Source organism: Camelus ferus, chromosome 3, assembly GCF_009834535.1.
Source record: "Camelus ferus isolate YT-003-E chromosome 3, BCGSAC_Cfer_1.0, whole genome shotgun sequence".
Taxonomy (NCBI): Eukaryota; Metazoa; Chordata; class Mammalia; order Artiodactyla; family Camelidae; genus Camelus; species Camelus ferus.
The window spans coordinates 108,626,024-108,651,861 of record NC_045698.1 but is presented as its reverse complement, the minus strand read 5'-3'; the positions used below and the strand labels follow the sequence as shown (position 1 = coordinate 108,651,861).

The 25,838-nt window shown below is 44.9% G+C and overlaps 1 protein-coding gene and 1 long non-coding RNA gene across 6 annotated transcripts in view; one reads left to right on the top strand and one right to left on the bottom strand.

The window, feature by feature from the left end:
• GRIA1 (glutamate ionotropic receptor AMPA type subunit 1) overlaps positions 1 to 25,838 on the bottom strand; it is a 289,206-nt gene that overhangs the window by 18,710 nt on the left and 244,658 nt on the right. For all 5 annotated transcript variants that reach the window (XR_004318833.1, XM_006194867.3, XM_006194866.3 and 2 more), the window contains 2 exons: positions 24,993 to 25,191; positions 19,431 to 19,678 (listed from right to left, as the gene is read on the bottom strand). Coding sequence is in view for 4 of the 5 variants with exons in the window: in XM_006194867.3 (XP_006194929.1) it covers positions 19,431 to 19,678; positions 24,993 to 25,191 (447 nt within the window). In the remaining variant the exon portion in view is untranslated. The remainder of the gene's footprint in view (positions 1 to 19,430; positions 19,679 to 24,992; positions 25,192 to 25,838) is intronic.
• On the top strand, positions 13,897 to 25,216 carry LOC116662786. The gene is made up of 3 exons (XR_004318834.1): positions 13,897 to 16,108; positions 22,875 to 22,879; positions 25,205 to 25,216. It is a non-coding gene; the product is annotated as an uncharacterized LOC116662786 (long non-coding RNA).

Sequence of the window (25,838 nt, the reverse complement as noted above, 5' to 3'; positions counted from 1 at the left end):
GCAAATTTCAGGAAAACCTAAGAAGTAGAAGAGGACAGAATCAGATTAAGATGTAATTAAACACTTCAGACATTTCAGGACACAAAAACAGATTCATCAGAAGGCCGCGGTAGAGTCATTTTCCTGAGGCTTTCAAAACAATCTGACTTCCCATACTTGACTGCTGCTTAGGGTTAAAAGAGAAAGGCAGTGAAGGGTTATGAAACTTTTAGTTGGAATCATCATGCTCAACAGTTGACAGCTTTGGAGAACCACAGACACCTGCTCCAGTAAATCAAGTTAGTACTCAGCACATCCCAAGGCAGGGGTTTCTGGCCACATCAATGACAACATGTACAGATAACATATCCAGGGCCATCTGGGAGGGCCAAGGGAGTGGATCTAAATTCCTGTACCCACAATCCTCACTTGTACCACTGAGACCCTGTTCATGTGTTGCTTATAAAGGTTTATGTGCTAGGCCCACTGGTGCATGAGTTAGTGGCTGGAATACTGTAGTTGACTGGATTTACCACCTCATCCTTCAATCCGCCATCTAGTTCTTTAGGCAAGGAGTTGGCCGTATTTCAGGACATAACTTGTACCATCTCTCATTTTACTACTTCCTTCTAAGGATTTCTCTGTTGATGGTGGCACATTAAGTTAAGGCTCAATTTTTTACCTTAACTCAGCTGGGATGGGTTCACAGGCCACCAAGAAGCAATAAAGGGATGAAGGAGAGGGGTTCAAAGGAGCTACATTGACAGTAGGCAGAAGGGGTAGTCAGGGGAAGGCAAATGGGCCGTTGGGTCCATTCCTCTCCCCATGGCCTCTCGCTCTCTGATCCTTTTACTGCTCTGAACTTTCTGATGCCTGTTCTACCCCACTGTAAAGTGTAGACCATGGACAGGGCAGACTTTTTATTGTTATTGCTTTTGTTAGTTTGTTTTTGAAAGAGCTAACCCTTTGCTATTTGGCGACTCTAGTGTGTTAGGAAGCATGGTGATCCCTCCCTGGAAGACACTTTTTGACTCACAGGAACTCCGTTTACTACAACCATTACCTTTTATTTATGTTTGTCAGTTGCTGGGCAGCTAACTAGACTGTGGCATATGGATCCCTGAAGGCAAAAGAGAAAGACTCCAAATGCTGTTTGCTGCCTGAAAAGGAGTTCATATTTATGATTTTGCCTACCCCACATGGTGAGTTTAAATGTGGCAATTTTCAAGCTGAGAAAACAATTGCCATTAACAGATTTTGGAAATGGACTCTTTAGTCTTTCAGATAACTTTGTGCGCCAACTCTTTCTCTTTCTCTCATGCTTGCTCTCAAAAAGCAAACAAACAAACAAACAAAAAACCCCCACTAAAAACCAAAAACCAAATGCACTCTAAGTTTGAGAACACGCAGAGGGGACTGACTGGTCCTGAGATTGCTTTCAGTGCAGTCACTGCCTAGGTTTTGTGACCCACCCTTCTCCTCTCTCTCCTACCTCTCCATTTTAAGAGAATATAGGTAGAAAGACTCAAAGTAGGGGTGGGTGTTGGTGCAGGGACAAAGGGAGCTGGGCTCAGGTGGGGAAGGTGCAGGGAGCAAGCGAAAGAGAGAGTAAATACTGAGGTTCTTAATTTTCATTTTGCTGTGAGCTGGGTGTCCTCGAATAGACCATCGGTTCCCAAGATCACAGATGATGGTTCCTGTGTTTTTAGACCCCCTCCCCTGAAATATTTAGTACAAGCTGCTCCATGCTGTGTGAGAGCTTGAGAAATAATGTATTTTCCCCTGAATGAATGAATGAATGAACAAAAATTAAATGCCATATCATCTTGTGTCTCTAATTCAGCTCTTTAGCAAACTTACCTATCCAGAATATAACAGGTAAGGACCAAAAAGTGTGCAAAGAAAATACATAGGGTCACAGGGTGACCCTGTAGTTAACATTTGTTTTGTTGAGAGCTTATTATGGGCCAGGCGTTGTACTAAGTGCTTTACATGCATCATTTCATTTAATCCTCACATCATATTTGGTTGTCATATTATTGCTATTTCCATTCCACAGACAAATAAATAACTTGCCTGAGGATCTAACCCAGCTCTGTGTGACTAAAATCCATGAGCATGGACTTTCCAAAGCTGGGGTGCTGTATGCATTGACAGCCCCCCTCCAGTGCTCATTTAGGCCTTTTGTCCCCACACTTACGCAGTCATTTTTAAAACTTGATGGTCCTTGAAGGGTGATAGCCCGGGGCTATTCTGGTTTTGGAAAACTGCCCTATAATATGTCTCTTCCAGAAGATCCACTGTACTGTAACCAAGTGCCATTGATAATGATAGAATCCTCAAGAAAAGGTTATGTTCAATACGTTCAAAACAGAAGTTAAAGATTTAAAAATATCCCCCTCTAAAAATATTACAGTAAAATAGAAGCCAAGAACTTAGTAAGGTAAAAACCCAGGTATGCGCAAAATCCAGGGTCCTGGATAACAGAGGCCACCCTCCAGACTAGCAGTAGTGTCCAGACATCTATATTTCATGAATGAAGGAAAAACAAAGTGCAGGTAAGAGAACTGACACGGGTGTGTATTAAGTATTAACTGTGCTAAATAGAAATGTTTAAAGAGAGCAATCACCATCTAGCGTCACCTCCCTCTAATTGAATTAAGGACACTCGAAGGATCAAAGAAATAAGAAGGACGACATTTCAGAATAAAGAAAAGTCCTTTAGGCTGAATGCATCTGGATACACTGTTCTTATTTTCCTCTATAATTTGAATAAAAAACAGAACTGCAAGGATCTTGGCAAGGCATTTATAAAGGGCTCAGATACTGATGGTTATAACATTTACTTATGTGATTAAACAAATCTCCAGTAGAACTTTTCCTATGCCAAGTCCTGCTCTTGGAATCAAGAAAAACACACAAACATAAAGCAAACAAAGAAAACAGAATCAGGTATGGTCCTCATTCAGCAGGGTAAGAGTCACCTGGAAATTCCCAGATGCAGACAGATGTTCAGTAGAAGGGGATGGTCCTGGGCCATCAGACAATGCAGCTAGGTCAGTAATCACTGACATGGTGATATGTGTGACATTTATTCCCCGAGAGGGCCGATGAGCAGAAGAAACTCTTCACTATCTCAGCCCTGACCTTCAGCCACAGGAGCTGATGGGTTCAGGGGAGCCTCTGAATCCATGAATTCTCTTTGGAAGTCTTGGGGAGGGAGGGGTTGGGACTCTGGAAAGATATTCTCTCTGGTGATCTTGTAGTCATTAAGCGTCAATGCATTTAACTTTGCGACTGTGAAGAAGTATATTATCATGTACTTGCAGGGAAATTAAAGTTTGGAAAAAGCAAAAGCAGCCAAGGGAGGTATCTGAGATGATTTTAATTGAGCTTCAACTTATGAAAGGCTAAGGACTGAACTCCAGGCTTCAATTCTCAAGCGGTTGTCCACACTTCCACCTCTTCCCTCAAAATCGTGAATTCAAGCATTTGAAGAGTGTTGGGTGAAACAATTCTTGGAGTTGACGCCCAGCCTGCAATGATACGCTCTTTCTCTGTTCCTCAAAGGAAGCTTCATTTTTTAAAAAATAAAAATAATATTTAATTTACTTTTCCTACATATACATTCCAAAGTCCTAGTGATTTTTATAATTTACAAGAATAGTACATTAATATTGTAAAATTTAAAAATCCCACAGAAGTAATTATTAGCCAGCAATGATACATATTGTTCCAAAATTTTTTCTGTAATAGTGCAAGTTCCTTCATCTCTTAGACAATCCTTAGATATGGACCTTTTTGTGTTTTTTTAAGCTGAAGTATAACTGATTTACAATGCTGTGTTAGTTTCTGGTATACAGCCAGATGATTCAGTTGTGTGTGTATGTGTGTATATATTAATTTTTCAGATGCTTTTTCATTCTAGTTTATTACAAGGTATTGAATATAGTTCACTAGGCTATGCAGTAGGTCCTTGTTGTTTACCTATTCTATATATAGTAGTTTATATCTGCTAATCCCAAACTCCTAATTTATTCCTCCTCCCAACCTTTTCCCTTTGGTAACCATAAGCTTGTTTTCTATGTCTGTGGGTCTATTTCTGGTTTGTAAATAAGTTCATTTGTATCATTTTTTTAAAGATTCCACATATAAGTAATATCACATGATATTTGTCTTTATCTGTCTGACTTCACTTCATATGATAATCTCTAGGTCCATCCATGTTGCTGAAAATGGCATTATTTCATTCTTTTTATGGCTAAGTAGTATTCCATCATGTATATATACCACATCTTCCTTATCCATTCATCTGCTGATGAACATTGAGGTTGAGGAAGCTTCAGTTTTAATCAGACTAGGTTGCTAGGCATCCTGCTCTCCTTCAACCCATTGGGTTTCTTCCTGCTTCTATGTACCTACAACTTACTGTTCTCATGAACTTCTCTCCTAATACCTGGTTGCCCTGCAGTGCTCCCCATGTTTGCTTTGGATTTTTCCTTGAACCCTTGATCTGTTCTTGACCTTTTCTTTAAACTTCCCTGGCAACTAGTAGTCAATTCACTGCCCTGTCCACACTGTTTCACATAGATTAGCTTTAGCCTTTACTTGATTATAAAGCCTTTGGAGTAAAGAGTTGATGTCTTCTGGTCAGCTATCCAAACATTTATGAGGGCCAACTGAGTGTCAAATACTGTATTAAGTAGGAGTAAAGAATACCTTAATACGAATACAGTTATAAGCCTCATCTTTCCAGGAATGTACAGTCTGGTCTGGGAGGCAAAATTCTTCTCAGTCGTTCAGGGAAGGCTATATCTGATTTTTAAGATAAAGGGTTATGGAAGTACCAAAAAGAGATTAATTCCAATAGTGGGTGTGAGTTAGAAAACCTTCAGGGAGTACTCTATGAAAACGGAAAAGTGAAATCACAAGTCCAGGGTTAGGAAGCACCAGGCATGGGGAGTATGGTCATGATGAGGGGGATTTCTGAGAATGAGATTACAACTGCTGAGTCTAAACTGTGAACGTTCTTGAACGTTATACTAAAAAGTGAACACTTCACCTGTGGGCAAGGGAGGTACAGAAGTGTTTAAGTAGGGAGAAGCCTCAGACAAGCAGCTTTTCTACACTCAGCAGTCAGTCCTAAGCAAATACACATCAATTAATTAGCCAATGTAGTGGTTCATATAAGATAAACAGACAACATCAAAAGTTTCAGTCCTGGATCCAAGGAAAACAGAGATAATGGGTCACTGCAAAGTAAACAGGGCTCCTTTGGAGACCTGGGAAAGGTTATCAGTGGAGGAGGAATTAGATTCATTCTCTGAGATGCTGGAGGGCAGAATTAGATCAGGGGGATAAAGCCACAGGGACACGGACTGCTGCTTAGCACGGGGGCAGACGTTGGGGCTGTTAGAGCTTTCGGGAATTGCTGTTTGAAAAGTGCCCCTTTGGTAGGACACTGTTGGTGGGACAACTGCTTGTCAGGAAAAACATGGAGGGAATTCATGAAATAAAGACAAAGCTGGGATGCAGCCAGTGGTTCCCAAAAGGCTGGTCCAATGAGCCAGGCTAGTTTGGAATGAAATTTTCACCTATCAATGGGAAAATGATGAAAGATAAGGGTTTTGTAGTGGGTTTTCAGAGAGCTGACCCAGGTAGAGCACTCTCTCAATCTCTCCACATTGGGGTGGAGGAAAGAGTCTGAAGGCCTGATTTGAGTCCCTCACTCATCTCTGATCAAGTTATGTGACAAGTCCTATAACCGTACCTAAGGTAACCAACCGGTCCCCATTTACCAGAGGCCTTCCTGATTTTAGCACCAAAAGTCCCACCTCCTGGGAGCCTGCTCAGTGCCGGGCAAGCCACAACAGCTGATCATCTGAACTGTGCCTCAGTTTTCCGCTTGTAAAATGGGAATAATTCTCCTGCTCCAGCTGCCCATCATGTGAGGATTAAATGCAGTGACAGATTTGAAAGTGCTTTGAGATTGATTCTGGACAAATCCAGGTGGCTGGACTGGATGTGCCAAGAAAGCCACACTTCCATATTGGGACAAGCCCTGCATGGTGCACTTTGCTGTCAAGCCTCTAATGTATATTATTCTCTGCAACACTTCCTAGCACGGCCCAGGCAGAATGGATCAGGCCTTCTTTGATCCCCGCTGTACTTGCTGCCCTATCTCAGCAAACTCAACACTTCATTATCCACCATCTACTCCTCCTACCAGTGGGGAGCTTTTTTGCATGGTAGAGACCCTGCTCCCAGCACAATACCTGACACAGAGCTGTTTGATACACATTTGCTGAATGATGGAGTGGTTTTAAATGTCTAAGTCATCTGTTGTAACCACATGGTACTTAAACCCCCAGAAACTGCACACCAGTTTTACCTGCGTGGCAGATATTTCTGGCCCTGCAACTTTCTTTAGGGTCCTGTGGCTAAGATTGCCTGATGCAGCGCAGAGATCTGGAGGGGGACCTGGAGTCTGGCCCCTCCAGCAGGGATTCTGCAGGCAGAAAGCATCTTGAAGGCATTCAGGATCTGCAGGCTGCCCCACGTTGTGAGAAGCAGGTGTCACCAGTTCGTGTGCAGCTCACGGAAAACCACATCTGGTCCTGTTAAGGCAGGACTGTGTGCCACAGCCGTAGGCACGGGGTCTGTGTCAAACACCTCAGAGATGCTTGACAAAAGGTAACGGAAGGAGTGAATGAAAGTCTCCCCACAATTAACAGAGGGAGTGGAAACACTGTTCAGAACAAGAGCTAGCCTGCTGGTCTCATCTCCACCACCTCTGGCTCAGTGAAAGAAAGAAAAGCGGGACTCATTCTAAGGACTGGCCACCAAAAGACAGATGTCAGTGTGACCAGAGTGCTGGGCAGACCAGCAGGACTATTATTTACTTGTGGACTTTAAAATACACAGGGTCATAATGTAGGAGAATGAGCTCCTCCAGTTACAGAGAGTGGCTCCTGGGGATGAGAGGAGAGCTCTGCTCCCCCAGCCCCCAACCCTGGCCTGAACCTGTCTCCAGCCCTCCCTCTCTCTTCCTCCTCCCCCTTTCCACTTCCCCTCCAGCCCCTCATCTTAGTTCAGCAGCTCCTCTCCTATCCGTCCTGTATAACAGGATTCCAAGAGAGATTTTTCTCTGAGGAAGTAACTCCCCTGCGAAAACAGTATAACAAAGATGGAGAAAGGATGCTGTCCTTATGAATTACTGTCTCTTTCACCTCATACAGTACGCTTGCTGCATCTTTTTCCTGACATACCTTTCTCCCTGTCTTGCTCGTAGACACTCTCCCCTCTGTTCAGGGACTGCTGCTTCCTCCTGGAGGCCTGCCTAGAACTTCCACCCTGGGAGAGGGCAAGATATTAACCCCTAGCTGTGTGGTTTTCGCACAGTGTCTTGTCTATTGATTGCTCAGTCAGTCGATCCATCTGTCCGTCTGTCTATTGTGATGGTACTTCCTCTCTCCTTTGTATTACTTCTTTGTATTACTTTACTGGTACTGGGTTGTATCACCTCTTTCCTTCTCTGTTCACTGTGACTACCATTCAAAAATTTCAGCAGTTCCCACAAAAATCGAGATTTCCTAGTTTCTTTTGAAAAACGAGACGATCGGGCAACATTCTCATACGGCCATAGTAGACTGGAACTGAGTGGAGGCCATTCCCTCTAGACAGACATGTGCACACTCTTGTGTTCACTGAGTCCCCACCCACTATTGCCTGGGATCCCACAGACTGTCAGTTTTCCATCCATGGTGTGGTGCAGTGGGTAAGAGCATAGGCTCTGAAGTTGGACTGCCTGGATTCAAATGCTGGCCCTGCCACCTACTAGCCGTATGACTTTTGATAATTAACCTCTCTATGCCACTGATTCATGATCTGTATAATGAGGTTCTTAATGGTACCTATGTCACTGGGTTATTGTGAGGATTACATGAATTAGGGAGTGTATACGAGGACTTAGTCTTGTCGTATACAGTTAAGTGCTCAATAAATATTCACTATCATTATTATTTACCCTAGTATTTGCACTGTGGTTTTGTTTCTTAGAAGAAGCATTGCCTACACTCAAGCCTTTCTTAAAAATGAGGAAACCACATAGGGGTTTGCTCCTGGTCCATTTCATTCATTTTCTTTTCCTGGCCCTGGGGGGCATGTAACGTTACAGTCCCTGCGTTAGATTTTGGGATCTGATGGTGTGATTTATTCATCTTTGCCTTCCTTAGAGGTACTTAGTGTTTTGAAAATATGATGTTCGGAATGTTGGTAGAATTCAGTTGCATGATCATGGTCATATAGTTTCATGCTGCCTCTAAGATGCTCACTAGTAATGGCCAAAGACACCATTAAGTCCCTTTAAGAGCGGGCTGATTTAATTTGTGTCATATGGTCTATGCAGTCGGACCAGTATATCCTGGTTCTCATGAAGCAGACAGAGCACACACATCACTGGATTTGGTAGCCTGCTCGTAAAGTCACAGCGCACATGAAAGTCGGCTGGGCAGAAATCAGTCCGTGCGACACGCAATCAATAGGTGTTTCCCACACGTTAAGTTTTCTATTAGGCTCTGTGGGACAGTTGGTCCTTGATTCACTGAACTGTACCTTGAAATATAGGTGGAGAAAAGAAAAAAAGCAGTAAGTGGAAAGAGACTGAGGTGGGGGACAAGTAGTGTTTATGGGATCTGAGGAGACTGGCTTGACTGGTGCTATAAATTTTTTTTTTTAACATTCTTCCGGAGGAATAAATTTCATTCCCACGGGAAAGAGAATATGATTAAGAGGTCATTATTCTCTCTTTCTGCTAGATGTCTATGCTGAGGAGGGATGAATAATATATGTAAATTTCCCCACCTGACTTTCTTTTGTTTGAAAACTGCCGGCTTACCACCTCTGTCCAACTGGGAGGGTGTGTCTCCTTTGGTTAGGGATTCACCTTCACCGGGGCCTTGTCCCTTATCTCCCTGAGAAAGAGGCTGATTATATACAATGATCGAGCCTTGATCTCAGTCCACAGAGCCATTCATAAAATGTTCCTGAAACAGATGGTTTCAGGATTACCCCCCCACCCCTTCCTTTCTAGACAAATGGATTGAAGCAATGTAGCTATTAGCTGAATGGGTTTGCTGAGTGTAAAGGGACTAAGACTATACGTTTGAACATTTCTGTTTCCTGGTGTCCTGGTGTCCATGGCAGTGAAAAGAAGCCAAGAGAGGTCTGGCCCAGAGAAGGCCATCACCACTTACTTGGGTCGATCTCCAAACTAACAGAATAGATGGTGAGTATCAAGGGGAGGCAGCAAGGGGAGGGAGAAGTGGGGGAGGGAAGGGAATTCATATTTAACAACTGTGGACCTACGGACTGTGAGCTCTTCATTAGTGACTTCCTTTATTCTCAAGGTAATCTTGAGAAGCCTGTTTCAGGATTCCTATTTGGAAAAGGAGAAAACAAAGCCTCAGAAGATGAAGTAAGGCTGATTAACACTTAGTGACTTCAGTTTGTCCCAGGCACTGTGCTAAGAACTTCATACTATCGCATTTAATCATTTACTACCCTCCGAAGTGTATGTTAGTGCCACCTCCCCTTGTTATACCTGGGAAAATCGAGGCTTAGGGAGGTGAAGCCACTTTTCTCAGCCACTTTTGTCCTTAACTGGCAGACTTGGGATTCATACTCAGCCCTGACTTCAGGGTCCCATCCATCAGTGGACGCTCCACACAGCTGCTTGCTACTTTCCCAGGATCACGCAGGTTGTAAATGTGGGACGTAAGGTGTGAAAAGGATCTGATCGACATGAAAGCACATTGCTTCCCACACCCACAAGCCCCGAGTGGCAAAGCTGGGACAGGATCTAGCCCTTCCCGGCTTCATCTGCCTTTGTGTCACAGCAGCTGCCTTCTTAGAAAAGGCAAAAGGCTGGGCGAGTCTGAAATAAAGTTGCTGGAGGGGAGAAGGAGGGGAAAGGGAAAAGAGGTGCTATTTTTGACAGCATCAGCCTCTTAAAAGAAAGCAGCATGCAATTTGTCTGTCAGTCAGCGTCAGCGGGAGAACGCAGTGCTCGGCCGGGCAAATCACAGCCGGTTCTGGGATGCTGTTCTCGCCGCGGGAAAGGCCATTTGTTTCCCGTGTGGTTCATCTCCGATCCATCCTGGCCGCCTGGCTCTTTCCACTTTCCTCCTCTCTCTCCTTAATGTGTTGCTCTGCCGTTTGCGAGCTCCTCCACCAGGCGTGATGAAAACAGAGCCCTAGCCAGAATTAGTGTGCGTTTGTCTTTGTGAGGGCCGCAGCATCCCGCAGATCAGTCCGCACCGTGGAGCTCCAGCCTAGCATCGTGCTTCAAGGAGCGCTTCCGCCCTGGAGGCCGCCTATATCTCATCTCCCCCTGAGGTTTTAAGGAAGCCTTTCAAGGTGGCAAAGGCAGTGAGGGATGCCTCTGTCAGCGCAGAGGTGGGGATATGGACAGCAGGGGGGTTTTGGAGTCAGGGTTTGCACTTAAGTGCCATCCAGTGAATCACTGTGAACGTGGGCAAAGTGTCACCACTCTGAATCTTAGCTTCCTAACCTGTGCAGGAAAATGACAATATCCTAATCCAAAGGGGAGGGGAGGATGAACGCTTGGATGCGGCGAGGGCACTGGATGCATCTGACCGGCCCTGCACGTCGTAGGGATGAAATGAACACAAGTTTCTTCTTCCCACTGCCACACGTACGGGGCAGTTAGTCTCAAGTTGTCTGCTTTTCTTTCTTTTTCTTTTTTTAACAGACTTCTTTTTCAAAAATTATTTCACTTTTCTGGGAGGGAGGTGAGGGAGGTAATTAGGCTTATTTATTTATTTACTTTCTAGAGGAGGTACTGGGGATTGAACCCAGAACCTCATGCATGCTAACCATGCACTCTACCACTTTGAGCTGTTCCTCTCTCCCTTGCTTTTTATTGTTGAAAGGAGTCAAAAGCACTATAGAGTTTCGGGACGCACAAAACTCTTGAGAGGTGTTTGTGTTTTAATCTGTCATGGCTAAGCAGGGACTCTTAACATGCAGTGGATATGTCCCTTTTTGTAAAAGGGACATACCCAATGCATGTTAGACAGAGGGCAGTGATGTCAGCCTGTGGTGTGACGCTGACCCTTGTGTTATATGCCCAACAAATGGAAAGGGTACAAGAAGGAAGGCAGGATTCCCCAGGGAATTCAGGCAGCACAGACAGCAAGCCACCTCCCTTGGTGGAACCTCGGTTTCATATTTGTATATTGGTTGGGTAGGTCTAAATGAAATTGCGTGTGTGTGTGTGTGTTGGGTAGGTGGGGAGGATAAATGATCTCTTTTCTCCAAATAATCTTTCCTTCCTCTCAGTTTCCCTCTTGCCTTGTGGTTGAGAAGAGGTCCTAGGATCAGTTTGGCTGCATTGAAAATCCAGCTCTCCAGTTTCCACGCCAGGTAATCCTGGCCAACTTGCATAACCTCTCTCTGCCTTGGTTTCCCGAATTGTACAATCAAGATGAACACAATATACCTTCCCTGGGTTACTGTTAGGATTACTTAAGCTAATACACATCCATGCTCCAGAGAAGTGCCTGGGAGGAGTGAGTGCTTGGTAAATGTAACAATAGGCCTTATCATCCGCCCTCAAGTGCTAAATCAGCCCCTTATCCCCCTCTGGGACTTGGGCCCTGGGCTATGGCACCAGTCTCCCGGTGGAATTGTCTCCCTAATCCATCCCACGTGTTCTGACCTGAGAAGCATCTGTACTGATGTAGCGCTTCTTTGGCAAACCTCTAGTCTCTTTTCAAACATACACACACTTTCTCTTTCTGCCTCCCTCTTTGGCCCTCCTTTCCTTTTTTCCTCTCTCTGTTTTTATCTACACCCCCTTCCCTCCCTCTCTTCCTTTCTTTCGAGCTCTTCTGAGGATGCATGTAAATCCACCCTCTCTGCTTAGAGACCTTTGTCTCTGATCAGGCCCGACCTGGGTCACAGAGTTCATGGGGTTCCCATGACAACAAGCATCCCTGGCTACCCATCAGGAGGCGAGGACCAATTTAAAGGGACTGTCATTTCCCTGGGACGTACTGTGTTTATTCTCAGCAGCAGGCTCTGCACCAGTACCATGCTATGGGAAGAGGGTGGGAGGGAGGAAGAGAAAGAAATACCAGGCTTTTATTTTTTTTTTAGTGTGTTCCCTGTGGGGGAGGACCACAAATTGTTCTCAGAGAGAGACATTTTATTTCTAATACAGCCAGTGTAGGGGGGTGAGGGTGGGGTGCATATGTATTTCTGAGGAACACAGTTGGTTTCAAAAAGACAGAAAAAATAAGTTTTTTGGCTTAAAAGTAACTTTTCAGTAGGTCTAATGGGAGGAGGATGGGGTGGAGAATTAACATTAATGAGTACCCTCTGTGACAAGCACTTTATGCTATTTCATCAAAGCTTGCAGCAACCGCAATGAATTGTTATTGCTCCATTACAGAGGAGAAAACAGAGGCTCATAAAGTTACAGTGACTCTCCAAGCTAGGTCAAGCTGCTGGTAAAGTAATGGCCCTTGACCTTCAGTTGATGTTGTTTGATTCCAAGGATCGTGGTTTTGATGCTATTCAGTGCAGGTTTCCTGTCTGCTCACCTCATCTTAATCTTCCTTTCCTTTCCAAGCCATTGCCTCCTCAGTGAAAACATGTTCCTCTCTCTTCCCTGACCTCTCGTCCTGTCTCCCAAGGTGGACTGCTGTCTCCCTCTGACAGAAGCACTGCGGGGACTTGTGGTCCGCATTCCTGGACCCCACCTGGACCTGCCTCATCAGGAGTCTCAGGAATCAGAGTCTAGAAAGGGGCCTTTTAAGCCAGCTTCCCTAGAAGACGTCAGTGCTACTCAAGTTGACAAATTGCTCTTTATGACAATAGATTCAACACTACACAAAGCAGCACTTTCTTATTTGCTCCCCAGTTACACTCTGGATATCAGCAGGATTCTCTAAAGATGGGAAACTTCTCCACAGCTTGGAAGACACACTCATGCCATGTGGTCCCAGCGTGAAGGTGGGCCAACAGGGGGCCCTCAGTCTCGGGAGGTGAGACCACCCCCCATAAAACCTTGTGCTGTCTGCTCCTGAGTCATGGCCTGAATCTCCCTTCTTTCTTTGGCCAGATGCCAATGCAGACAAGTGGTTCTTAGTAGATATTTTCCAGCCTGGGGTTGTGTGAAGGGAGGAAAATACATTCAGTGGAAATGCTGTTGAGACTAAGATGTCGATGAGCAATCTGGAGCTTATGTCCGATGACAAAATAAAACGGATGTGGTCAAGCTAGTCAGTGCAGTAGGAGGCGGGGGTGAGTCGCAGGCCCTGTCATTCTTCCTCGTGTGCCGGGAATTCTGTATCCTTCCCGGTGATGCCTTTCTCACCCTTCTAGGTGCCCCAGAGGGAAAATTGAGGTGGGGGCAATATTTCTCTTTGGGAGGTTAACCCCATATCTACCCACTTCCTGTCCTTGCCCGAATCACTTTGGACCTGGCTGGGCCTTAGGCAGGAGACCGGAAGTCCCAGAGAGCTCCCATAACAGACGTCTTTCCCAGACTCCCAAGTCTTAGAGTAAAGGCTATGGCTGGTGACAAACAGAGAGCCACTCCTTCCACCTGTCCCCATCTCACTATGATCTGTAACTACATTCGGTATCTCCTACCAGAATGACTGCAGCAGCTGTCTAAATGACCTCCCTGCTGGCCAACCTCCCATACTCCTCTCTTTGGTTCATGTTGCAAACCATTGCCAGGATTATCTTTGGAAGTCTGTCTCATCATGATTTCCTCCATCAGGGCCTTCAATGGCCCCTACTGGCATCAAATAAAAAAAATATAGAGACATTTGAAATCCTTCGCAGTGTGACCACAACCAATTGCTCATAATTATTAATGCATCCTCTAGTTAAAGTGGACCCCTCGTGGTTCCTGAAAGCAAGCCCTGTGTTTTCTGTTTGCTCACTTTTGGAGCACCCCACTCCTCATTTATCACAATTCCTTTAGGGCCTGTCTCAGATGTTACCTCTGCCATGAAATCTTTGAAAATCCTCCCGTTCAAATGTTAACTCTCCACCTCTTGAGTGTTTGACTGTGTGGCACGGAGTGGAATCATAGGTGTCTGCGTCGTGCTGCTCATGAATAGCACTTGATTCTGTGTCATTTAGGGGCTGGGATTGCACCTCAGCACCATTCCCTGAAGGGCAGTGCACAGTTCTTTATGTGGAGAAGATATGTGTTGGGAAAGGAATCTGTGAAGCTGCTGGAAACTACAGGGGGTGGTCCTAGACCCTCGCCCATGAAACTGTAGGAGGAAGCTGCCCTGCCCCTGTCACCTTGGCCCACACGTCTGGCACGGATGAGACACAGGACAGAACAAACATGTCACAGTCACAGACTCCAGAGAAGACTCCATGTAACAACAGTCACAGGTAAAGACCAGACTTTGACCGATGTCCTGACTAGGGTACAACTCTTAGCAAATCCATGAAACTCCTGATAGGCGGTTTGTGAAGGAGAATCGTTAGTTGAGATTTTAACTCAGGCCCATCTGGTGTAGATTCCTCCTTGGGCTGGTGAAATAGGGGCTATGCTCCCTTAGTTAGGAAATTTGAACACATAGTCTCTAACTGAAGGGAATATTCATCATAATAAAGAAAAGAGACTTCAGTTCAGACCAGCAGATACATTTAGTTGGCAGCAAAAGGGCGAATAGATCATAATTAGTGGATTTACCAATTGCCTTTCCCTAGTGACAAACATTGGCCGCGTAGGTCTTTATCCACAACCTCAGGGCTTCGGAAACACAGCTCAGCCCCTCACCCAACCCCAAACATGCAGTGACAGCCAACAAACAGCATCTGTTTCAAAGAAACACCACCTGTCCAAGTGGAAAATCAAGCACTGAGCCATCTCGCTTCATGAGTATTTGTTTCCAGAGCAGAAGAGACAAAAACACCATTCTGTCACCGTCACAGCCTTTTAACACTCTGTAGGGACACACCTGGCTTCTGCCAAGTAAACTTGGCGAGTTTTAGGGGAACATTTGGGTCTTAGATACCAGTTCTCTAACCTCCTGGGGCAGAGCTGGGTGATGTGCCTTGGAGGAACCTGGAGTTTTTTCCAGGCGGGCTGGAAGGGAGCAAATACCCTGCAGGTGTGCTGAGGTCTGGCTTTATGGAGAGCAAGTGATGGAGAGACTGGCAGGGAGGTCTTTTCTTGCTGTGGGCACTGGCATTCAGTCTGGAGCACATCTGCCTTGTGAAGGCTGCAAAAACCCCACACTTCATGGGGCAGAGGAGAAGTTTGTAACAATGTCTAGTGTACTAGAACAGCTTTCTGTAGTGTAAACACTTCTGAAGAGTTTGCAGCTTTGTGAATGGGTGGACATTCATTATAAAGGTATTCTCTACAATTCTAAGTAATTTGAAGACAACACTGATTTCTCTGCCATCTCGTCTTTAAGCACATATAAGCCCCTTTCCCGTGGGGACCAGAGGAAACATGTTCTGCCCCTTTACTCCTCTCCTCACTTTCTGCCTCTGTCCTGCAGAGTGCTTTGCTAGGATCAGATTAGTGGAGCTAAGATCGCTGAAGCAGGCACGTGTGTCTGTGGCTTTTGGTTTGCCATGACTCCTTGGTGTTCGACCATGCCTTGGGGAATAGGCATTATTTGGGGCATGTGAGGCAGAGATAGGATGTAAACCTGGCTGGACTGTGTGCATGCCTCTGTGGTTACTCATATTTTGTGTAAGCATTTTGCAATGGTATGTTTCATGGGACCTCTCCACTATTAGTTGCGAGGAAAATTCCTTTTATTGCAGAGATGAGAAGTGAAATCCCATAGAGGAAAGAGGGACTTTTACTAAACCAGGAACTCGAGGCTCTCTTAGGATGAGCATTGCTCTTCTGTTTTTGAGTCCGGGAGCCCCACAGCTATCATATAGGTTGGCAATGGAGAGAAGGGAGCACTGGGAGAGCGCTGAGGGGTGTGGCCGTCATTTAGGTATTCTTCACTTGTGTATGAACCGTCAGTGATCTGTATCTGGGATGTGTTCTTTTCATTCTCTTTCCCTTTCTCTTGCTCTTTCTCAAAATCAATAAATGACTTGTTATGTCTTACAGAGATTTATGCAATAGAATTAGATTTTTCTTTATTATGGAGTTGATCTATTTTCAGTATTTATCCCAGGAAGAATCTTTGGGCATCCAAAACCCAGAAAAGCAGTGTTATTGTTCAAGAAGTCGTGCTTGGTACATGAAAGTGAGCACCCACTCTCACCATTTGCCTTCAGAGTGCTGAGAAGATGCTCTGGGTTCTAAAAGTCTGCTTTTTAATTTTTGAGTTGATGGTTATTGTTTGACCCACATAAATAGGCACTGGGAACCTGGCCTATGTCCAATCTCCTGGCTTTAATCGTGCTGTCAGTGATAAAGCCCACTGCGATGTTAGAGTAAGTTACAGCCAAGGGCTGGAGTCAGATTGCTTGAGCTTGAAATGTGGCTCCTGCTTTATTATGTGCGTCAACCTGGTCAAGTCACTTAACACTGTACCTTTGTTTCCTCATTGTAAAATGAGGGATAATGGTACTTCACAGGGAAATAAGGAGGATTGTATGAGATAACACACCTCTCATGGTGTGTGGCCTGTGGTAGCCTCTCACTCAATGGTAGCTTTCATTACAGTGGAAAGTCATTTGAGTGCCAGCTGACCTGAGATTTACCTTCGTATTACTGAGTTTGTCACCTTGTTCCAGCCACCTGTGCATGGAACAGGGTCGTAGAGGTACTCTGTTGACTGGACAAATCATGCCACCTGCTGTACCTTGTATTTTCAACTTTGCATACAAGTGTTTAGATCAGATGATGTCCTTGACTCGTAAAGCCTTCAATCAGTTGTAATACTGCAGCATCACTGATGTTCCTGGACCTGTAAGAACTCATTCTGTACTTTGGGCCTTTCTAGGGTGATGTTCTATGGGTGTCAAAGAGAAAAGTCTCTTCCTTGCCAAGCACTATTCTTCAGATCTCCTTTGAAACTTGCCTAAACTTGTAGAAAGAGTTTTCTAAGTTCTTCTCGGCAAAAATTTATGATTGGTAAATACCAGGCCACTTGGTTGCCCTTTATTTGGTCACATTCAATTATTTCTACACACCTGTAGCTGTCTTTAGTTTCCTCAGATTTGGACGATTATTTAAAATTCTTCAGTGCATTTTTTATTGCCCTTCAAATAAGGGCAAAAATCCTTTTCAAAATTCTCCCTTACTCCATTCTCCAGTCTTAGGTGAAACGTTTCTCCTTTTTACAACCTGTGTCCTGGAGCACTTAGCTTCTTTCCATTTACCAACTGTACGGTGACTTCTTGCCTTAGAGTCTTTGCACATGCTGTTCCCTCTACCTGGCCTGTTCCTCTGTTCCCTCCCCTCACTTCACCTGGTTAACTCCTGTCAATCTGTCATATCTCAGCTTGAAAAAAAGCATCCTTGGGTAAGTCTAGTTAGCCACATCCCATCCAGCCTGCACACCAGGTTGGACCTTGTTATCTTTGGGGGTGTTTGAGAGCTTCTCTTTGTGCTTATTGTTTTGCAGTTTCAATTGAATCAGCTGCTGATTTTCATCCATTTATCCTACTTGGGACTCAGAATTTAAAATCTGAATATTTATGTTTTCCATAAATTCTGAAAAATTCCCTTCAGATATTCCTCTGTTCCATCCTCTTTTGTTTCCACCTGAAACTCATAGGAGATGCACATGGAATTTTTTTCTCTCTCAGGTCTCTTAACCTCTTTGTTATATTTTCTGTCTTTTAATCTTTCTGTGTGACATTCTAAGGAATTCTCTCTGATTGTTTTCCCCCAGTGTGCTAATTTTCTCTTTAACTCTGTCAAATTGGCTGTTTAACTTTTCCATTGAGATTTTATATAAATAACTACTTAAAAAAATTCTCTAAATCCTAATTGATACTTTTCCAAATATGTCTTTTCTTTCATGATAGTGTCATAAAAATTTTTTTTGGTGACTTTTATGTTTTTACTTATACTTCTGTTTCTTGCTCATGTATGTTGTTATGTAATTTATAACTTTGCCCTGGTTAGGACAGCCCCAGAATAACTAGCTTGCGCTTTTCACCCTAGTTTTGATTTCCTTTTTACTTTTTGGCCTAGAGATTTCCTAACTTGCATTTAAAAGGCTACTTGTTATATCTTCCTCTGGTGTATCTAGGTGTTTTATAGTGGGAGTTTTATTCTCCCAAATTGCTGGAAGTGCGCGTCCTCTAGGCCCCCTTTTGTAGACTGTCATAATTTCCATAAACTGTTAACCAATAATCATCTGTTTAATGTTTATCTGCTCTGCAAGAATGTAGTGCCCTGGGGACAGGGACTATATATCTTACCACAAAACTGTAGCTCCAGCTGCTAGCTTAGTGCCTAGAATGTTGTAGGGCTCAATATTACTGAGATATATGAATGAACTGAAGGCAGAGGTGGCCTTGGATGTCATGCCAAGATGGGTTAGGAGCCCCTCTCCATCTTTTTGCAACCTTTTAAAACACTCTTCACCTTTCCTTGAATGTTTTCCTTCCCTAAAATGATTTAATTGCTCTGTAATTGACATAATGTCTGTCAGATGACTTCACACTTTTCAGTAACCTTCTGTATAGATTATCCCGTTTAAACTTCAAACCACCTTGGACCTAGGAAGGCTGGGATGATTATCCTTACTTCACAGATGAGGAAGCTGAAGGTCGAGGAGATGTATGCCTCACCTTCGTAAGACCCAGAGCTCAATCTAGGACCTCTGACTCCAGGTCTACAGTATTCTACGTTAGCTATTTGGAATGAGTGCCAGGGTTTCTTTATGTGAAAATAAAGTCCACTTTGCTTCTTCACTGAACTACCTGTTTCTTGCTAAATAACTCAGAATCTAGGCAAGAATGGGTGCCTCCTTTCATTCGGTGTTATTTTGATTTCCACACCTCGAGTCTCAGGACTCAAACGACTTGATTTTTCATTTGGACAACGTGTTGGCTTCTTTGGTGACAAACACTACAAACCACTGTCAAAGAATCCAGGTTGCTGGAGAGCCCTGTTTGTGGCCTCATTGGATGTGGGGTGTCTGGTAAAGGATGGTATGTTACAGATCACAGGACAGAAACACAAGGTTCATCAGTGTTTCACACTGGGAGGGGTGAGGCGAGGTGTGGGGAGGGACCCAGGGGCAGTGACAGTCACAGCAAGCTGAGGCCCCTGGGTCAATTTCCAACCTCAGGGCTGAAGATCTCAGGTGGCTGGAATCTTCCAGGCCCACAGATGTCCAAGAAGAGACCTCTTGCCAGCTTGCATCTGAGGACTGGAGCCATATGGCAGACACAGCAGCTTCATTCCTGAGGTGGGGAGGGGAGAGGGGGTACCAAGGAAGCAAGTCTCGGCTACTTACCTCAGGGCGGACCCCTTGGGTGTCGCAATGCCATAGCCTTTGGAATCCAAGTTACCTCCCACCTTCATGGTGTCACAGGGTTTCCGCTGCTCAATGTACTCATTCATGGTGGACTCTAGAAGGTAGGCGTATTTGCCTTTGGATTTCCTTACTCGGATCATCCCCTCCTCCGTGGTCCGCACAAAAACGGATGGTTCTGCTGACTTCATGTACGTCCACATCTTCTCAAACACGGCGATTTTAGACCTCTGGCGGGGGACAGGAGCAAAAGCTGGAGTTAAGCACTGGCTGTGCGTGGAAGCGAGGTTGGCACGCACGCTCATGAACAGCTGAGTGTGGCCTGATCACCTGCTCATGAGCGAGATTAGCCCAGGAAGGAACAAATTATGAGTGATTGCAAAATAAGAAGGTCTAATTAGTACCGGTAGGCTCCAAGGTACAAATATCTTGCAAATACAGAATGAACAGAAAAACCCAGACTCTTTTAATTACTGCTGAGTAGTTATATTCGGCTTAAATATGGGGAGAGTTAAGAACCCAGGGCCCTGTCTGACTTTTAAGACAGCAGAGAACCTAGTTGTTCTTCAGTATGGTCTTATTTATGCAGCCCAGAAGTGGAGAGCCGACTGTCAGTGGAATCTGATGTCATTGTTAAAGGACAACACCGGAGAACCTTGGATCAGGTGCCAAGTGCTAGTCAGTCATCGTGTATGGATGTAAATTGTTTGATAAAGTTAATAACTTGGGACCCAATATTGTCTCCTGCTTACATTTCAAAAGCCTCTGAATCCAGCCAAACTGCTTTCCTCATTTCTCCCTCGCTTCATTTCGAGCCTTCTTTCCTTCCTTCTTTTGTGACTTTGCTTCATTTGTTCACACCACTTGATACACTGGTTCTCTCTAACCACATCCTCCTTACTTACTCATCGTCTCAACATCAGAACACATCCTTTGTATTCTGAGACTGCCTCGGTTCCAAGGACAATGGTTCTCAAACTCGAGTGGAAACCAGGGTCATGTATGGAGACTGTAAATATGCCTACTCCCTGGCTCTAAACCTCCAGATTCTGATTCAGCTGGTCTGGTGGGGAGTCTAGAATAAATCTCTTTTAGACCAGATGATTCATCTGTATGACCTGTGTGGCTCTCACTTTAGAAGGAATATTGTGAAGATTGATATTCCTCTAGGACCCATTGTCCAGGAACTCACTGGCTGGCCCGGCTAGTGTGTTAGGACTATGCGTCATCCATCCTTGTGCATAGGTCTCAAGTATGTGGACACTACCTGAGGGTAGGGGACATCTTCCCTTCTGTGGGTCCTTGACAGAGTCTAACCTTGCATACAGCAGTTTCTTAGGGGCTATGATCCAGGACCATAAATCAACTCTCTTATCTAAGATGTTCTTCCTAAAAAGCATCCTTTCCCCAACAAATAGATGTATTTTAGGGATCCTGGTATCTGGCTTTTGAAAATGTTTTGTAAGTAGACAAGTGTTCAACACATATAAAGGGCTATTTTCTTAAAAACAGTTACTACTAGTGTCAGGCAAGCTATGTAATCCAGTGGTTGATACAGAGATTACAGATTTGTTTAGTATCACATTACCGTTATACATGCAATATGTCATTTTCCTTTGTGCACATTATCAGATTTATTTTCTTGATAGCAGTAAGTGTTGGCTAGATATTGATGTACAGTTCAGTTGTTGTTTGAGCCAACTGATCTACAAAGATATTTGGGCCCAGGAAAATACTCGGTCTCAAGGAAAAATGAATGGATATAGTTATTGAGAATGTCAGGGAAGCATTTAATAGAGTTGTAAGATTTAATAGCTTGTAATTAGATAAACTTGATGATTTGTTTCATGGTATGGTTTACAGTCTAGAAAGGACACTGGACTGGGGATGAGGAGCCCTGGGTTCTAGTCTTAGGTCTATTGCTAACTTTCCCTATCTGTTCCATAAGGAGTTTGGACGTGGTAACCTTTGAGTTACTCACTAGCTTGAAATATTTGATTCTTTACATGAAGATTCATCATTCAAGCAACAATGTCCATGCGAAAAAAAAGAAGATAGAAAGGAGAAAAGGGAGGGAGGCTTTCAAAGTTAGGGAAAGAAATAGCCAGGACCAATCCTAGCATCTACAATATATTGAATATTCTCTCCCAGGAAACAGAGAAATACATAAATTCAGCTGTGACCAGATTGGCAGATGATCTTCCAGGCACAAAACCAACCAAACACACAGCAGGGCAATTGCAAGATGCAATTTGACCTGACAGGACGGCCACAGGGGGAACTGGGCCGCTGACAGGCAGAGCTGAGGAGCATGCAGAAAATTAATATGTCCTCTCAGCCTCCCCCCAGGGCCCCAAACGCCGGGGCCCGTGCTCACAGGCACTCGGAGCAGACTATCAGGAAAATCTAATCTCCAGGAATGCGAAGGTGGCGGGAGTGGCAGGGAGGATTGGAAACATGCTTGGGGTATTTGTTCTTGGATCTCTTCTATCATCTGCAGCTCCCACGGCCCTTCACACATCTTAATTAAACTGTCGATGGAGGGTTAAGTGACGCTGGGTTTGGGCTGCCAAGATGCTTTGGGCTGCCATGGAGACTAGAAGCCGGATTTTTCAGAGACTGGGGTGGAATTCTTGCCTTATGATTCCCTCCCCCTGCCTGATGGGGGTGGTAGGTGATCTTGTTTCCCCACCCTCCAAAGTCCTGGTGGGATAACTCTCAAGGTCAGAGTCATAGAGATGGGGGGGGCTCATGGGGCATATCTTCAGCAGTGCCCTCTTTTTACAGGTAAAGAAACTGAGACCCACAGTGTGGCCACGAACCATCCAGTGTCATGTAGTGTGTTAGTGGCAGAGCCAGCAGTAGTAGAACCTCGTCTCCTGACGGCACATCTGGTGTCTTTCCGCTGCAACCAGCTGCCTCCCTCATTTTAGGCTTTATATTTTGCTGGTTGCGGGACTTTGGGCAAGTAACATCACCTTTCTGAGCCTCAGTGGCAGTGGCGATAATAGTACCCACTGTCCAGTGTTGCCATGGAGATTATATGAGAACAGAGGTATCAATGCCTAACCCAGCACCTGGCGCATAGTAGGTGTTCCATAAGTGGTACAATTACTACTAACAATGATGCCCTTTAGTCAGGTTTTAGGGTAGGAATGCCTAGTCCATGCTTGACTTGGTACCAGTTTCCCTTCCTATATACATGGCAGACTTTGGCATCAATCAAGGAATTCTTTCATACTGAGCCCAGATGTGACCTCAGAATCCATGTCAACATAGAACTCCAGGCAAGGACTACTGATCTCTCAGAGTTAGCACCGGACTACAACCTCTTTGCCACCAGGGCTGTCGGCCTGGTTAGGATGCAGGGTTTGTAGAATATGCGCTGCCTTGCTTCTAGGGGCCTAACCTAGTGCTGTGGACGAGAGATAGTAATATGTCAATTGCTATAGTTCTTAACAGAGAGCTTGGAAGTCTTAAGTCCCAGCTGCGCCTCTAAGTTAGCTACAGCATGCACATTTTCTTCTTTGGATCTCACTTTCTCCAACTACAAAAGGGGAGGGTTAGATGAGACTTGTCTATGGGCCCAGCTAGTAACCTAAGTGATACGTTAAAAAACCATTTATTGGTTAAAGACACCACCCATTAGGACAGTGTGGTTCAGTGGCAAGAATATTTGGGTTGGATTAAGGAAGCTCAGGCTTTGTACCCACCCTTGACGCTCGTGTCACGAATTCCCTGCATCTCAGTTTCTTATCTACAAAGTGGTCACATCATCCCTGTTCTGCCTTAGGTCATGGGTGAAACATGAATGAGACCTGGATGAGAAGAGCTTTGGGGACTGTGACATGCTGATATACCGGGGATGAGAGCAGAGGTATATAATGGGGGAGTGGATTGAGTGGTTCCCCAGCTGTACCCTCAGGGCCTGGGGCATAGGACTGGCTTCGTGGACAAATACCTGGCATCTCCTTCACACTTTGGTTGTGGGCTAAAAAGTGTCAGAGAATTGTAATGAGGTTGCAAGTGGTTTTTCACTAACTGGTTGGGTTAGCCTAAGTAAGTCATGTCTCTCTTTGAAATGACAGACTTTGACCAAGTGACCTCTAAGTTACCATCTTGCTCCAATATGTTAAAAATGGGTGATTTTAACCTTGGCAGCTGTATCAGTCACAGTTAAGACTTTAGTCTCTTTTCTGCCTATCACATGGGATGCAGAGCCCACAATCAAGAACCTGAGTACAGCATCGAGTGGGTTCATGCAGAGCCTGGGGTTTCCTCGGTGAACTTGGAGTGAGAACCCAGGGGGTATGCACAGGATCCCCAGCCTCTTGCCAGAGACAATGCAGAGCCTTGCTCCCTGTTCTCCTCCTGCTGCTTATTAGCTGTGTGACCTTGGGCGATTACTTTTACCTCTCTGAACTCCCTTTATAAAGTGGGAACAACAAATCCCTAACTGGCCTCTAATGAGAGGATTAAATGAGCTAAGTCATGTAATGTGTGCTTCTTACCACAGGACCTCATTCATAGTATGTGCTAAGGAAGTGGTAGCAAATCTTGATTATTTATGTTTGATCTTGGTGCCTCCATGTGCTGTCTGTTCAACTCCCAGGATGAACATGCCCAAAGTCCATGGACCTACAGTTTTTCCACTACTGCATGTTTGTTCAAGTTGTTGCTTTTGCCTGGAATGTAATGAGCCTACCCAGATCTGACTTGGTTTCATGCTGTCTAGAAATGTTTACAGGTCTATCTGAATATTTTAGATGACTTATCTCTTTCTTTTTCATGGAGTTACTGGGGATTGAACCCAAGACCCCATCCATGCTAAGCATGCACTCTACCACTGAGCTATACCCTCCCTGAGATGGCTCATCTCTTTTAATCTCCTAATGACTCTTTGAGATAGACATTATTTTCCTCATTTTATTGATGGTGAAATGGTGTCAAAAGGATAAAAGTGCCACAGAACAAGTAAAGGATGGAGCCAGTTTCTGGACCTCAGTGTGGCTGACACTAAGGCTTATGCTCCTTTGCTCCTCTGCCTCCAGCCACAAGACATATCCACCACCTCCAGCTCCACTGCACATTTTCTGTCTCTCTTGGCACTACTTAATAGAACACCTATTCCAGTAGTTATTTCCCATATAACATCTCCTTATTCACTAAGACACCAGGAGGGGACACAAAGGACATGCATCAGGTTGGGACCTTGTCCCTAGGCTGTTCCTAATCAGTGGCTAACAAGGCTGAAGGTCCTTGCACGAACAGACTGGGGCATCTCCTTCGCAGCCCTCAGAGAACTTGTCACAGATTGGTGTACATAAGGGGTCAAATTCAACGCAAGAGCTTTGGTGTTCCTGCAAATGCAGATGTGTAGGTTTCTCAGGGATCTGTGGAAAGCTGAGAAATGCTCTGAGTTTCCCTGTCTCACACTCAGTGGAGCAGTCCCCTGTCATCTCATGTTTTCTAACGAGAAGGATATTCTAATGACAATAGTGTTTCCCTTTTGAGAAAGTGCATTTGGACAAGGGAGGTCCCTACCCTGAAGAACTCTTTTGTGGATCCTGCTTCCAGCGTCCCGTAGGCGATTTCTGTCTGCTTGGCTAGGTCCTCGGCGCTCTCAATGGGAGACACCATCCTCTCCACGGTCAGGAAGGCAGCCAGGTTGGCTGTGTAGGACGAGATGATGATCAAGGTGAAGAACCACCAGACGCCACCAACGATGCGGCCGGACAGGGACCTGCAGGCCGAAGGGAAGAGGCGTCAGAAGCACAGACGTCAATTACCGTGGGCTGTAGGAGGGGCTGAGGGCCAGCCTGAGCCAGCAGAGCTGTCAAGCCCTGTTGCACCCTTCTCTGCTGTCAGCAGGCTGTGAGAACTCAAACATCAGTGGCTCCTACCCATTTTTGTTCCTTATCATGGATAAGAATCTGTGGGGCTGCTGTCCTGCCCTGCAGGTACATCTTCACATCCACTCTCACACGTGCATGCACATCAAGACATGTGTCAGCAAAGACACAGAGAGGTCAGCCCCTACCCACAAATTCACAAACATGGATCAACATCTGGTTAAAGACAGTTACATAGACACCAAATGTGTCTGCATGTATTTGCATATATACATACGTGAACGCAAACGCATGTGCACACATGTGGCCCACATTTGATCATGACCAGGAATGTTTTCAGACTGCCTTCTCCCTCTTGCCTCCCTGGCTCACAGAGGCCGCCAAAATGATGGACCAGAAGGAAGGGAAGGGAGAATGTACTGGAAATAAATGACAACAACAGCACTCCAGCCACCTTGGAGAATGTCACTGTTGAGTGCGGGCACGGTTCCCTTCCTTACCACAGAGAAACAGACTTTGGTTGAAATGAAAGACAAAG